The following is a 14,426-nucleotide window of genomic DNA, read 5'->3' on the forward strand; positions in this document are numbered from 1 at the left end:
GTTTAACTATAGATACACATTTGCATTGGAAGACACACATACAAAAAATTAAGTCCAAATTATCAAGCTTCGCGTACGCTCTCCGAGAGGTTAAGAAGACAACAGATTTAGAAACTGCACTTGTAACTTATTACGCATACGGTTACGCTTGGCTAAGTTACGGGGTTATTTTATGGGGAAATAGCACAGATGTTCGATCGTTATTTATAAAGCAAAAAAAACTAATCCGTATATTAGCAAATATCAAGCCCAAAGACAGTTGTAAACCTTATTTTCAAAAGTACAAAATTCTACCCTTGCCTTGTATCTACATTTTAAATATTTGTAAATTTGTCCGCTCCCACTTTGAGTTTTTTACCAAACGCGAAGAATCATGTCCACAATATAATTTGGGAAATAAAAATAAATTAAAAATACCAACCATCCGCCTAAATTTATCTTCTTCAAGCACATACAATATGGCCATAAAAATATATAACAAATTGCCCGATCATTTATTAAAAGAAAATAATAATAGTAAATTCATAACAGGACTAAAAAAGCTACTAACTACGAAATGCTATTACACCATAAAAGAATATTTAGACGATAAAATTCATTAGCGATGTACCTAAACTATAATTTTCTATCTATGATAAAAAGAAGCCTCCTCTCTTATACATTTTTAGTTTGCAGCGCCCAACAGGGTCCTTAATGATCTCCAAATATAACTATGTAACACCTAAATGTACTATTAAGGAAGCAATAAACGTATTGAGTATTGAGTATTGAGTATTGAAATGTTTAGCCTGACTGAGGTGACTGAATTCTGCAAGAAAAGGTCAAAGAATATTAGCCTGAACTGAATTAAGGTTATTTTTCTACCTGCCTCATACACTCTATGTATACTTAATCGATACTTAGAATTAGCACTATGATTCTCATGAATCAATCGTGTTCATTACCGGTAACACTATCTTTCTCCCACAATTAGCGAGCTCTATTATTATCGGGTGCACTAACAATAACAGCGTTATGGGAATACCTGTCTATAATACCAAGACTGTAATCATACGCCAACGATCCTATAAGAAAATGTCTCATTACGGGTCTAATTCGTACTTGATTGGTGCCAAGAGCTAGTTCAATGATCAACAGGTAAAATAAGAGTGTGACTATTATAATATACGTGGCATGCGACAACGTTAGACAACAAGATTGAGGTTGATTGGTAGGAAAAGCTGTGTACAGATAACGGCAATAAACTTTCACAGAAACAAAGAGCCAGAGAAATAAAAATTATTTAAAAATTGTAGGTACACAATGGCTCAAGACTTTTTGGTCGGTATTCTCGACCCATTTTTTGATTATGAAAATTATTTCTTCAATCAATACCTCACTTAGACTTTCTCGCTCTATACAAGAATCTATAACAATGGGTATCTAATATCTGCGGTTACTAATACCCGAGCAAACTTGCCAAGTAAGAACCATTACATACATGGCACATGTTAATAAGTCATTGGTATGCTCTCAAACGTTCTGCATCGAATACCAATCGACCCCTAAATCATTACGTGGCATAATAGAGCGTAATAACGCGAACATCCCACATGATGTATTTCCTGTGTCGTCTAACAGCTGAAATCGGCGATGCATGGATAATTAGCTACTGACCGCTCTCGGCATTGACAAGGTCAGTAGCTCTCGCTCGGGTCATAGTACAGAAAAGTACGCTACTTCATTTTACTATGTTCTTCTGATTAATTTCGGGTCCAATGACAGTTTAACAAACTTGACCTTCACTGGTTAGGTTTTTATTGGCGGTCAAGCTGTAAGTAGATCTACACAAGTGTTGCAGCGGTGGGAAAGAGAGGTGGGACTATTCCCACCTCTCGTGAAAAAATTATGAGTAAAATGATGTACGGGACTATTCCCGTACATCATTTTACTCATAATTTTTTCACGAGAAAGAAGACAGGCTTATCTTCTCCTACCTCATAAACCTTTTACTGTCTGTACTTTCTTTACTCTAAGGCTGAGATGCATCAACTTACTTTAACAGTAAATATTTTAACCGGTGTTTTAATATGGAGTTTGACAGACTATGCTATAAATAAATGTAAGATGGATCAATCCAGGGTAAAAGTATTTAATAATAAATTGCAATTCCTGCAACGAGAGATGACAATTGTCTTGAGATCTTGTCTGTCTTTTTTTCGCCTTCTTAATCGTAATGTTTGTAATGTTCAGAATGATTCGGTTTCAGTTTTTTAATTTTTTACTAAGAAGTATTCAAAACTGGTATTCCATTGTTTGTTTTTACCCATTTCCCAGGTTTCTTAATTGCGTAGTTTAAAGGTTGTTTATTAACATTTGAACAATAATCATAAAACATTGTTTTTGTTGAAAATAGCTGGCTGGTATAATAATACTGTGCTATAGCGGACAATCGGCGACCATAAAAAGATTATGTGGCAATATCACCGATCCAAACACTGTTAGTGTGGCTTGATCGAATTAAGCAAGACCGCTGCTTGCCAATATCGGAATGAGCACCGCTAACCACTTTTCGTGGTATTCAATGCATAAAACAAAGGATGGTAGGTACATTAAGCACGTGAATGATATGGCAAGGTAAACTGAAAATGATAACATTTTCTGTTTTAAATAGGCAATTCTAAATTGCATAAAAATTACAACGAAATCGCGAAGAGCATCATTTACACAATCTCGCTCCAAATCCCAGAATAGGAACCGATCTAAAATAAAAAGAGCGCAAATACCTAAGTATGATTTATCTTAAAAGGGTATTTCTGATATTTACTGCGAACATCTGTGTGAAGTGAAAACCGAAGTAACTAGAATCAATTTCTTTCTTTGCATAAATTGATATGCAATTATTTTTTTCGTTATTATTTTTAAAATCATCTAATTAGTGAGTTAGTGTTAATTGTTCTGATCTCTAAATCTCTAAAATATTTTTCTAAAATTCCAAACGATATATCTTAATTGTTCATTTATAGAGTAAATATGGAGAATCCCTGACCAAAACGTGATTTTTAGATTTTTTTGCAAAAAATAATGCACGTTATCTTCAAAAATATTTTCATAAGTTAGGGGCTCTATTTTTCCTTTGTTCTCGGTTCTTAATATTACACCCTGTATTAATTATGCTTTTGCTTAGCTATCTTCACGCCAAGTGAGTGGTTGCTGGATGTCAGAGCTCAGAGGTTGCATTTCTTCCCGACTATCTGCTTCCGACGCCGATGCGGCGCGCCGAGTTATTAATAAACTATTGTATTTACTATTTACCACATAACTTTATATGTTTTAGGAATTCAGAATACAATTATTATTATTCTAGCCCAGAAGATTAAAGGATTAAAACATCGATTAATCTTTCAAATTAGATAAACGAGCACATAATAATCTTACTGGCTTATGTTACACACTAACTTATAAATAAATCTGCAACGTAATTAAAATCGCATGACGAAACTAGCTGAGGATTGAGGATACCTACCAGCGTTGCCAGTTTTATTTTTCGCCAAGTCGGGACTTTGGCACTTTTTGAGTGAAAATAGCGGGATTCTTCCGTCAGAAGCGGGACATAGTAAAAAAACGTAATATAATCAAAGGTTTTCAAGTATTTATCTTTTTATTTGACTTAAAATTACGTTTACGTGACAATAGAGAGCAAAAGTAGCCATAGAAAATGTATTTTAACAAAAAAATAATATTTTAAATCTGATTTACTCTATCTTTAAATTCGTCTTTAGAATATAAAAACAAAAAAAAAAAATCGAAATAAAAAAAAAATATTTTGAATAATGACGTTTCAAATAATAGTCTGGTGAAGTGAGTGTCTCTCTCCGAAAAGCCTACTCTGTTTAATGTTATTAACGAATTTATTTAGTTTTTTTATTTATTTATAGTCCACAAACTCTTGTAAGATTAACATTCAATTAGTAGCGGCCCATTAATTTATTAGCCCAGTTTGTACAGTCAGCGTCAAATAGGGTTCGTGACACCCAAAGTAGCCAAAAAGATCGCAACACGTCATTGTTACGATTGGAATAAGGTTGTGTTGTCAACTTTTTGGCCACTTTGGGTGTCACGAACTATTTGACAAATAATTAAATCATCGCTCTACCACGGTGGTCATTCATGGACCATCTGCTATAATTTCACAATTTCGTTCCATTAAAAGTGGTCTTGATAACCATTATTGTTAAACACATCTAACTCACCATCCTGTACATTAAGATAATGATACGCCTTAGAGACAAAGTTACGCATCATTTTATAATTTAATTGTTATCAACAAAACAGTATCAGACGAGCGGTAATTATAATATTTAATACTATTATTTTTATATTGATAGTAATGGATGACTCAAACTAATGACTCATTTAAATATGAACAAAGTACGCCTATGTTTTTGATAAAAATACAAGTACGTAAATTCCGAATTGATAAAAAGAGACAAGGGCAAAATATTTCAAACAGAAAACAATACTTTGCAATGCTGGTTGGAAAGAATAAGTATGTTATTCGAAAACTTGTGAGAGATTGAACCATGCGATGAGAACTTTCATACAAGTTCAATACAAGATTATGTACTACCTACCGTACATAATCATATTTTTACAAAAGCGACATGATACAAAGTTTTTATAACATACACTCAGTAAAATATTTTTGTATCTTTCGAAAATCAAATAAGAGGTTATAATTTATGTAGCCGATCATCGGTCGTGTCACAAAATGATAAAGTTCTAAGTTAAAAAAAATACAGATTTATAAGTATTCCTACTATGTGAACAAAATGTAAATTACCCAAGTCTTTTCAAGAGTTACGAGTATTATCAGTCAACCCGAGGTGTGAATAAACCTATACTGGATTGCCAAATGACATGTTGAGTTCACTGCGGCGACTCATACTAAATTGTTATCATTGAGCTTACTACATTCTATTGGCAGCAAACAACGTACGAGTAGATGCATAAAAGAAATTTTGATGAACAACCTAATTTGTATTGAAAAACGCGGCCATAACAGCGTATTACACTTGAAAATTTTGACGGGTTCATCCAGTGTCTAAGCAGCTCAGTTGGAAGAGCAGTCGCCCGGCAAGCGAAAGGTCGTGGGTTCTCGATTCCCGATTTAGGCAGTTAGATTTTTTCAACTTGTTTATTTAAAACCTGATACCTACACAAATTCAAAATTCAAATTTTTTATTGGACACTTTAGTTCGTCATTTTTATTGCAAAATGGCACCCTATTACAACGGCGTAGATAGACAGTGTAATTATAATGGACTGTAAAAACATACCTTCTTGTATACCGCCGTGATGAGCACCAGTTTGTCAAAGAGGAACAGCCTCATGAGCGTCCGCCTTCTCCGAGCCGTGTCCATGGCCCAAAACTCGTTCTGGACAAGCAGACGACCTTGGCACAGCAGGCTCAGTTGCGGCTGAAATGTATACATTTCATATTTAGTCAAGAAAAATTAATAAGACATCAAAGACTATTTCCCGTATTCACAAACATTACTATGAGGTCTCACAGTGCGCGTGGACGCACATGGTCACACACGAACCAATCACAGAGCTCTACTCAACGCTGCTTCACTAAGAAAGCATAGTTTGTGAATACGGGTGTATATCTCACAAAACAAATATTACAAGAAAGAGTTATGTCTGTACTACATAATAAAGCTTATACCTATTCATATTCATAAACTGAATTCAAGGTCTGGCCATAATTTATATCACTCAGTAGAGGTCGCACACTTGAACTTCCCAATTCGATACTGATATAACAATATTTTCTCTTCCAAAACAAATCAGACCACGCAAATAAATAATTGGGTTTCTACAATACCAGTATTATTAAAAATATTTGGTTTGAACCAATAACAAAACACGCGAGAAGCACGTATAAAAAAACAAACAAAACACAATCATGTCGGATTCAATTGTTTTTTGTTAAGATTCCTAGTGTTTTGGGTGTTATTAAACTGCGAATAGACCTTTCTAAATCGATGTAGGTGTCAACTTACCGGCAAGTCTGTGATGTTTTCTAATACCACAATCTCATCGACCGCAGTCAGTATGCGTTCCACCACAATTTTTGCTTGCTTCAAACTTTCTAGTGGCGTTTCATCGCTGTCCGAGTCCCCGTTGCTTCCCCCAGTCTCATCGCTGTCCACACTTAACTTAGAGATCCGAGAATCCGACTCACACCTCTCGTTCTCGTAATTAGTGTAAGTTTTAACTAGATCGACCAGGAACAACTTATACCTCGGAATCCTTTGTATTGGTTCTAATATGTAACTTGAGAGATCTAATCTTTCGCCTAGTTCCATTTGCTTCTCCTGAAACAATCACACAGTTAATTAAGGTTTGAAAATTGGAACAATGATGATGACTAACTAGTGTGGATATCATGTTACGATTAGTAATAATGGTTACAATGTCACGCTTTCCTATAAACGGTAGTGCGTTCTATTATTCTCAATACATTTTATAATCAACACGTGTTAACTAAATAGTAAATTGTTCTATAATAGCAATTACATAATACTAAGTAGAGCTTATAATAGAGGACAATAGAGATAATATTATTCAAACAAAAATAATAAATAGGCCCAAATAATAAGTTAATATAAACATTAATGACTCCGAATACATAAATGTTATTGCTATGCGTCAATTAAGTTACTTGGTTTTGATATTTTAACAGCTTTTGGTCTTGAAATCATTAAATTAAAAATAAGTAAGAAGATCCTTAGCTTCTGCGAAGTAGGCTAAGTCCTCATTGCCAAACATTATCGCCGATTTTTTCCGTATTTCGTAATTTAACTAATCGCAATATCGTCTTATCGCCTTTCACCATATCGTGTGCAATTCGGCCAAACGATATGTGATCTCGACACACGATTACTAGAGCAGAATTCTCGGGCAAGTAGACTGAGAAGCCTTCGAAGGAAATGGCGCGGCAAAGTAATAAACTTTCACATGTCAAATGTGTTTACTTTTTTTAGTCAACAGTCTTGTCTGGTGGCTCATCGGCGACATGCGAGTTCGAATCTCGTAAGAGGCAAAATTATGTAAGAAACGAGCACCTTCGTCTACGACAAAATTCTTTTTATTTTCGCCGTACCAGTTTTCATTTATTTGTGAGATAATTTATAATTAAGATAAAAAATCTACATTTACCCAGATGCAGCTTTATTTATAAAGTTCATTTTCTCTGTCATTATCAATACAACAAGGTGAATGAATCTTGATCGAAGATTTCACAATCTTATTAGTAAGAAACCTGTATTTCACTTGAACTTTACGTCGCTTTCATTTTCTAATTTATAGAGAACCACCATTGAATCTTAAGTATATTAGGTATGTACTTCAAGTTAGTGATGATTGTGAATGAATTTACGAAAACACCGCTGAATGCCCGTATAGAATTATACATTTAATGCCTAGGCTTTATATACCAGCCATCCGGGAACGGAGAGGTCTTATGTATTAGGACCCAATGCCACAAGCGCTGTAAATGCACAACTACAATTTAATTTAAAACAATCAGCATTCCAAACATTAATGAGTACAACTCTTGTAATTAATTATAATGCATTAACGGATGTTTGTTTATAATTTGGAGCCTTGACGCTTCCACGCCTGTTACTTGGTATCGCCTGTAACGGTGCTGGCAACGGGTCTGTCCAGCCTCGTAGATGTTGTGAATGAGGAAATAATACAAGCCACAGAATAGCAATAGCTTATGGATCTGTGGACAACGACCCAGGTGTGGACAACGGTAACGTTGCAATAGATCTTGCACCTCGGCTTAGGGTAATCAACATACAGGTATCGAAGTAAGTAGGTATTAAAACTATTTAGTTCACCCCTTTACCAGAAATGTCTGGTTTCACCTGTAGGGTATTCTGGATTAGAAGAATCATGTGATGATATTTGACTTGATTTTGGTAAACAATTGCTTACATCATATACCTAGTAGTCTTTTGAAATGTCTATCAAGTTAAAGCGTCCTTGATCATCACTTGACTCAGTGTTTTGTATAAGATTCAAGGAAAAACTAAACTAAAATGAAACCTGTATTACTCTTATACCTAATATGGAACAAGTTTCTCCATTTTGCTTTTCAGCTTTAGGTCCAAAACAAAACCTTGAATTATAGTCATATTTCATTTATGAACCTACAATTTTGACAATTAGTAAAGTTTTAATCCACACAAATAAAAATATATTTCGGTTTTGTTTCTGATATTCTAATTCTTATTTGGATCAATAATTATTCTATCTATTGACTCTTTTCTGGTTCAAATTATTCTATCTCTCGTTAAAATTATGCTAATTATAGTAATTTATGAATATTTATGCCTGTTACAGTACTTTTTTGCATACATGCACGCTAAGCTTTACACATAATCTTGTACATTTACGCAGTTTACAAGTACCGTTGGTAGACCAACGTCGATAGCTAACGTGATTACATATACATACTCAATGTAACTGCATAAAGGAAACTATGCTGCACCATTGACTTGCACAAGACGTGCATAACAATACTCTTTTATGACCATTAATAACGACATGCTTTAAAATTATAATAAGTAGGCACTAGTTGTGCCCGCGACTTCGCAATACGCGTGCCAATATGTACCTAGTTGGAATAATATTTCCCGCTTTTGCAAAAAAAAATCTTTACTGCTCCGCCCCTATTGGCTGTAGGGCGATGTATAGTATAACCTAAAGCCTTATTTTTTGCTCTATAATATTATTAATACAGAATTATGATGTAGGTACTACCTTTTGCCTGCGGCTTGACCCGCGTGAAATTTAGTTTGTCACAGATCGTCATAAATTATAGCCTTTATGTTAATCTGGGTTATAAAAAATAATACTGTAAAGTTTCATCAAAATCCGTTCAGTAGTTTTTGCGTGAAAGAGTAACAAACATCCAGAAATCCAAACTTTCGCATTTATAATATTATAGTAGGATAAAAATAATATAAATTATCATGTAAAAAAATACATGGATTAATACCGATAACAAACTGTAAAATACAACATTAAATTAGATGTGACGAAAAAATTTTAAAATGTCATTTAGTTATCATACAACGCACTTCCTTCACATTTTTGACTGCGATAGCGATTTAAAGCTAGGATTAAAGCAATTATTGTTATAAATAAACATATAGATATCACATTGATTGTTTAAATACTTACAATAAAATTTCACTTACTTGGAAGAACAGCTTGTGTTCGTATATCAGTCTCGTGGCTCTCTTATTATGCCTAGAGTACATTACGTACATATTAAACCTTGGTTCCTGTTAACAAAAAAAGGTTACAGGCATAGCTGGGCACCGTTAATCAAATAGTTAACTTCGTTAATCGTTAAACCGTTAATAAAAAAATTAACTTCGTTAAACGTTAAAACGTTACATTTAGCAAGATTTAACGCAAGTTAACGTTAATCGTTAATCCGTTAATACATTATAATAAAACGAAAAAAATAATTGTAGTATGCAAGGTTCAAATAATTTCGAAAGCTTGTATCGCGCATGGAATTTATTCCTTTTTTATGTTTGCGCTACAAGCTGTCGAAATTATTTGAACCTTGCATACAATTATTTTTTTCGTTTTGGCACAGAATAATAATAAGTACTACGTACAGAAGTTTTACTTCGCGAAGGTATTTAAAAAAATGTATGCTCAATGTCATTAACAATATGGTGTAATTTAGCCTGTCTCAAGAGTCAAGCACCATTTTGTTAACAAACGTCAGTGATCGGCACTGCGCCGAAGCTATAGGGCTGACTTCGGTAAAATGATGTGACGTGAGGTGCCAAACTGCGGAAAATGGCGGAGGAAATACATGATTTAGCATGAATTATCATGAATAATATTAACTACTTATTTACCTCTCAGTGTCTTGAGCAACTTAAAAAAGTACATTCTGTGTTTTTATTATTATTTAGGCAGTTAAATACTGCACAGTAACAGTATTTAGTACACCATTTTCTTTATTTTCTTCCATCATACACAAGAATACGCGTGCGTGAGTCAATGTTCGCTCGTATGTGAGGCCTTGTCGAATAGTATCCTGTAGGTGGGCCATCGTGCGTGTTTTGTTTTCGATGTAAACTCGCGGAGATGAACAGGCCTGGTTTTGGTAACAACTGCATTTCAAAATAAAATCTTGTTTTAAAAAAAGTTTTTTATTATTATAATTTTATTTTATTACACTTTTTAGTAGTAAACTAAGAGCTAGTGAACGCCAGACCTACGTTCACCAGCTCTTAGTCTATAATATTTCAATCTCAGAGCCTTTGTTCAATTACAATACAATTTAGCACCAAAGTGCTCGAAAAGACAAATCCAACAAACCCAAACTCGATAACTTTCCACCATTTCATTTAGGAGTTCCTATGGCCACCTACTGACTCCATCATCAGACCAGCTTAATGGTACCATAACATTGTATTTTCATCGTACTTACACAAGTATCCCAAATTTCAGCTCAATCGGTTGAGGCGAACTGGTCTTAAATTCAGTTGCACGATTTGTCCCACATAATATGTATACTAACAAGTGAAGTCAATATAAAGCTTATAAATAAATAAAAAATAGCATATTTTATATCGTTTCGTTCCGGTTACAAAAACTGTTGTTTTGCGTTCTGCAAGTTCTGGAAGTCCGAACGTACTTGTCAGAACGCGTTTTTCTAGCGTTTTTCAGCGTGCCTGCTGTATCTTTTTGGTAAATAGTAGGTACTGGATTAACGATTAACGGACTTAGGATAATTTAACGGAAGTTAACGAGTCCGTTAACATTTTTTAAAGTAAACTTAAAAGTTAATCCGTTAATAGAAATGTTAACTTCGTTAATTAACGATTAACGGATTAACGAGTTAATGCCCAGCTATGGTTACAGGTAACTTTAAACATTTATTTTAAGCCTTAAGACACCTCCTGGATCATAAGTAACGTCAGTCATAGTCATTGAAAAATAGGAAATTCTCCATCGGGCGCATAGTTAACAAGGAAGTAGGTAGCATATTTACGCCCGTATTCACAAACGATGCTTGCTTAAGTAAAGCAGCAAATTGAACGCACAGCGATGAATAGAGCTCTGTGGTTGTTTCGTGTGTCACCCTGTGCATCTACGCGCATTGTGAGACCTCATAGTAATGTTTTGTTTGTGAATACGGGGGTTATAGTTCCAATTCGCTAAAAGCATTCAATAAACGTGCAAGTTATAACTAACAATATTATTATGTTGCTATTGACATTTCATGGACCTCATCAAATTAAAACAAAAAATTTGTACGTAAATTGGATAACGAGCACCAAAGAAGTAATTTCAATATCAATATCACGTACCAAACTTGCGGTTGTGGAACTATCTAGCTAGACTATCAACTAACCAGAGCACACATTTTAGAGAAAACTGATTCTTTCAAAAGTAACTGAGGCAGTGCTGAGTAAAAATCCACGACCTGGGTAATGTGGCGGTAACTCGCTGGAAGGAATCGTGCATTACTAATAACTCAGATATAATACAGTAAAGGTATTTCAGAAGGCTTAGAGATCAGTTTTAAACCACTGTAATTATAAAAATTACCGGATTCTGTTAAACTCAAGAAAGTCATAGATTCCGCCGGAAAATTTATTTCCAACAGGGCCTTCTAGGGTTGATTGGAATTTGGATGAGGCTGCTCAAATGCAACTTTCATTCTTGTACCAGTATGGGAGATGTGGAAATCGTTGAAGGAGGAGAAGAGGGACACATTCATCGACGGTAACTTAAGCACAAAATGTTTGAGCAGTAGAATCCAACAATATCACCTTATAATAGTATACCATTATGAGTATAGATAGACTCATCTATTGGTCTTTATACGTAAACTAGAGTACGTCGCCTGCGCGTGTCTTTTCGACTTAACACACCTTCACCTTGCTTGTCAGAAAGCCTACTGTGTCAATTACAGTGTAGAATTAACTCGGCCGAACAAGCGGTCGGGCTTGATTCAAGTATCCGACTGTCTATTCATAGTTCCATGAATCAAAATAGGGGAGGAGGTGATTCTACCATAATAGCGGACACCGGCATAGAATCATGCGCTCTACCAGTCCGTGACACCGATGTTTTTAATGCTCTTCGCATTCATTACGAAGATTTACGCAGACTGTGATAATGGCCGCGTTGCGTTTGACTTGCAACCGGTGATTATTACGTCTGAATATATTGTTTTCTCTTCAATAACTCTGAATCATACGTGATATATCCGTATTGTTTTTGCGAGCGTACATTTATGCTGTAATATTCAGAGATCCATAAAACCATCATGTTCGTTCGTAAGCGATTAAAAAAATAGATACTTCCTTACTTAAAATTATAATTAAAAGTTTACTTAATTCTACATATTAATATACTTACATATATCCTAAAGCATTGGCCCAATTTCCTGAGATCATTTTCGCACTCTCGTAACGCTGGCAGGAATTCTTTGGAGTGAAACCTGTAGACGTCCTCAATGTTTGCAAAGATGATGCCCTTAGCGCCGGCCAGGGTTGAGGGCAGATCCTCCCTGTCCATCTCTGGAATGTAGTTCTCTATCACGTGCCGTAGCCTCTCGACGTAAACGCTCTCGGTGTGTATCAACTCGTTCACTCGTTCGGTCAGTCGCCTGCGCATAAAAAGTATAATTTACATTTATAGTTTACAGTACCCTGTTAGAGCAAAAGGATCAATTAAAGAAAACCTAGTGATTCCAAAGTGGGTACTTTGAACTGACTGAAATTGAGGAGCGATAAAATAAAAATTGAGTATTTTTGTATCACTACACATAGTAAGACGATAGTATTGCGAGACGTGTTAGGTGGTTAGATATTGTTTTAGTAGCTCTTTCTGATAGTAGCAATAGTATTGTTATACCTAATGTATTATAGTAAATTATAGCTGAGCATTATACAACCCCCATAATAGTAGCAAAAGCTGTTTCTAAAGTTTTGCCACAGAAACTAACCCTATGAAGCCCATAGTGTAAGAATAGACACAATAAAACTATCTATCACGATTTAAACGCTCTTTTCTTAGTGTCTATGGTACTGTGCTATAAACTTTAAAATTGTTGTTCAAGTTGTTGAAACTCTTTTAACTGTACCTACTTCTTAGAAAGATTCTTAGTAGGTCAAGAGCTGAAGCTGCTTATTGAATAAATCAGTCCTATTATCAAACTAATTGAAGACAAAAGGACGATAATAAACTATGCCATTCAACATTGTCGCCCCGATCCAGTAGTCCGTTTGGGGCTTTTGTTTTGATTCGTAACGGACTATATGCCGAGGTCGCGGGTTCGATTCCCGCTCAGTACAAACATTTCTGTGTATGAACATATTTGTTTTTCTGGGTGTTTTCTATCTATAATACGTACGTATTTACAAAAAGTAGCTGGTACCCATTGTGCAAGCTTCACTTCCGAACTAGATTCCACAGTGTAAAATGTCCAAGGATATTTATTTATTGAGTAAAAACGCACAAATTGAAAAAAATACTTTGAAAAGTACATATTTTGAAATAAATAGTCATAAACGCTAATTTACAGTAACTGATAATAGCTCTACTTTTAATCGCAATTAATGTAAATTATGTAATTATCAAGTTCTAAAGGTTAAGTTAAGGAAAAAACCTCGTGTCCGTCTGACTTGACTTAAGCCTGCTTTTTATCCTAGTGATTGTTGATGATATGTGTAAAATAGATTCTAATCTTATTGACTCAAAGATAAAGTTATCAATATGCTATTTAGAAAGAAAATATAGTAGGTACAACATTGTTACAATAATTTACACAAAAATCTGAAATTTGAATTTACTCGAACCACTTGCTTTTGTGGTGTAACAAATGTTTTCACTGATCGAAAATTCTATGCTACGAGTAGTGTATGAAACGAATTTTAAAGTTCATGAAATATTTCACAATAAAGTTGAGTTATTTATTTATAGAAATCCTTATGTATTTGCTTTTGATCTTACACAGTTTAACATTGTTCTAACCTAACTAGAACATCTAATAACTATAACGTAATTTCAAAACAGTATTTATGAATATTAAGAAGGTAGAGTTTATTATATCCACGTTAACTTAAGATACAATAGATTCTGCTTCAGAAAACATGTTCCACGCAGAGACAGCGCGCATTCATCTTGTCTGCTACCACTGTGCACTACACAAATCTACATATTAGATTACTATTCTAATAGCTATCTGTCTGTTTGTGTTGATATTAAAGCAACTATATTCAAGTAGGATAGAAATTCGTATCAGTATCAATTTTACGAAGAAGTAAACAATGTAATAAAATCACTATGTATTCTCAATCTAATAATGGCTCTACGGCTGAACC

The 14,426-nt window shown here is 34.5% G+C and overlaps 1 protein-coding gene across 2 annotated transcripts in view; it reads right to left on the reverse strand.

The window, feature by feature from the left end:
- The window catches only part of LOC135087857 (obscurin-like), a 30,514-nt gene that overhangs the window by 10,264 nt on the left and 5,824 nt on the right, over positions 1-14,426 (reverse strand). For both annotated transcript variants that reach the window (XM_063982687.1, XM_063982688.1), the window contains exons 2-5: positions 12,460-12,709; positions 9,261-9,347; positions 6,048-6,362; positions 5,319-5,459 (exon numbers count right to left, since the gene is read on the reverse strand). In XM_063982687.1, the coding sequence (XP_063838757.1) occupies positions 5,319-5,459; positions 6,048-6,362; positions 9,261-9,347; positions 12,460-12,709 (793 nt within the window). The remainder of the gene's footprint in view (positions 1-5,318; positions 5,460-6,047; positions 6,363-9,260; positions 9,348-12,459; positions 12,710-14,426) is intronic.

The sequence above is a fragment of the Ostrinia nubilalis genome, chromosome 3, assembly GCF_963855985.1.
Source record: "Ostrinia nubilalis chromosome 3, ilOstNubi1.1, whole genome shotgun sequence".
Lineage (NCBI taxonomy): Eukaryota > Metazoa > Arthropoda > Insecta > Lepidoptera > Crambidae > Ostrinia > Ostrinia nubilalis.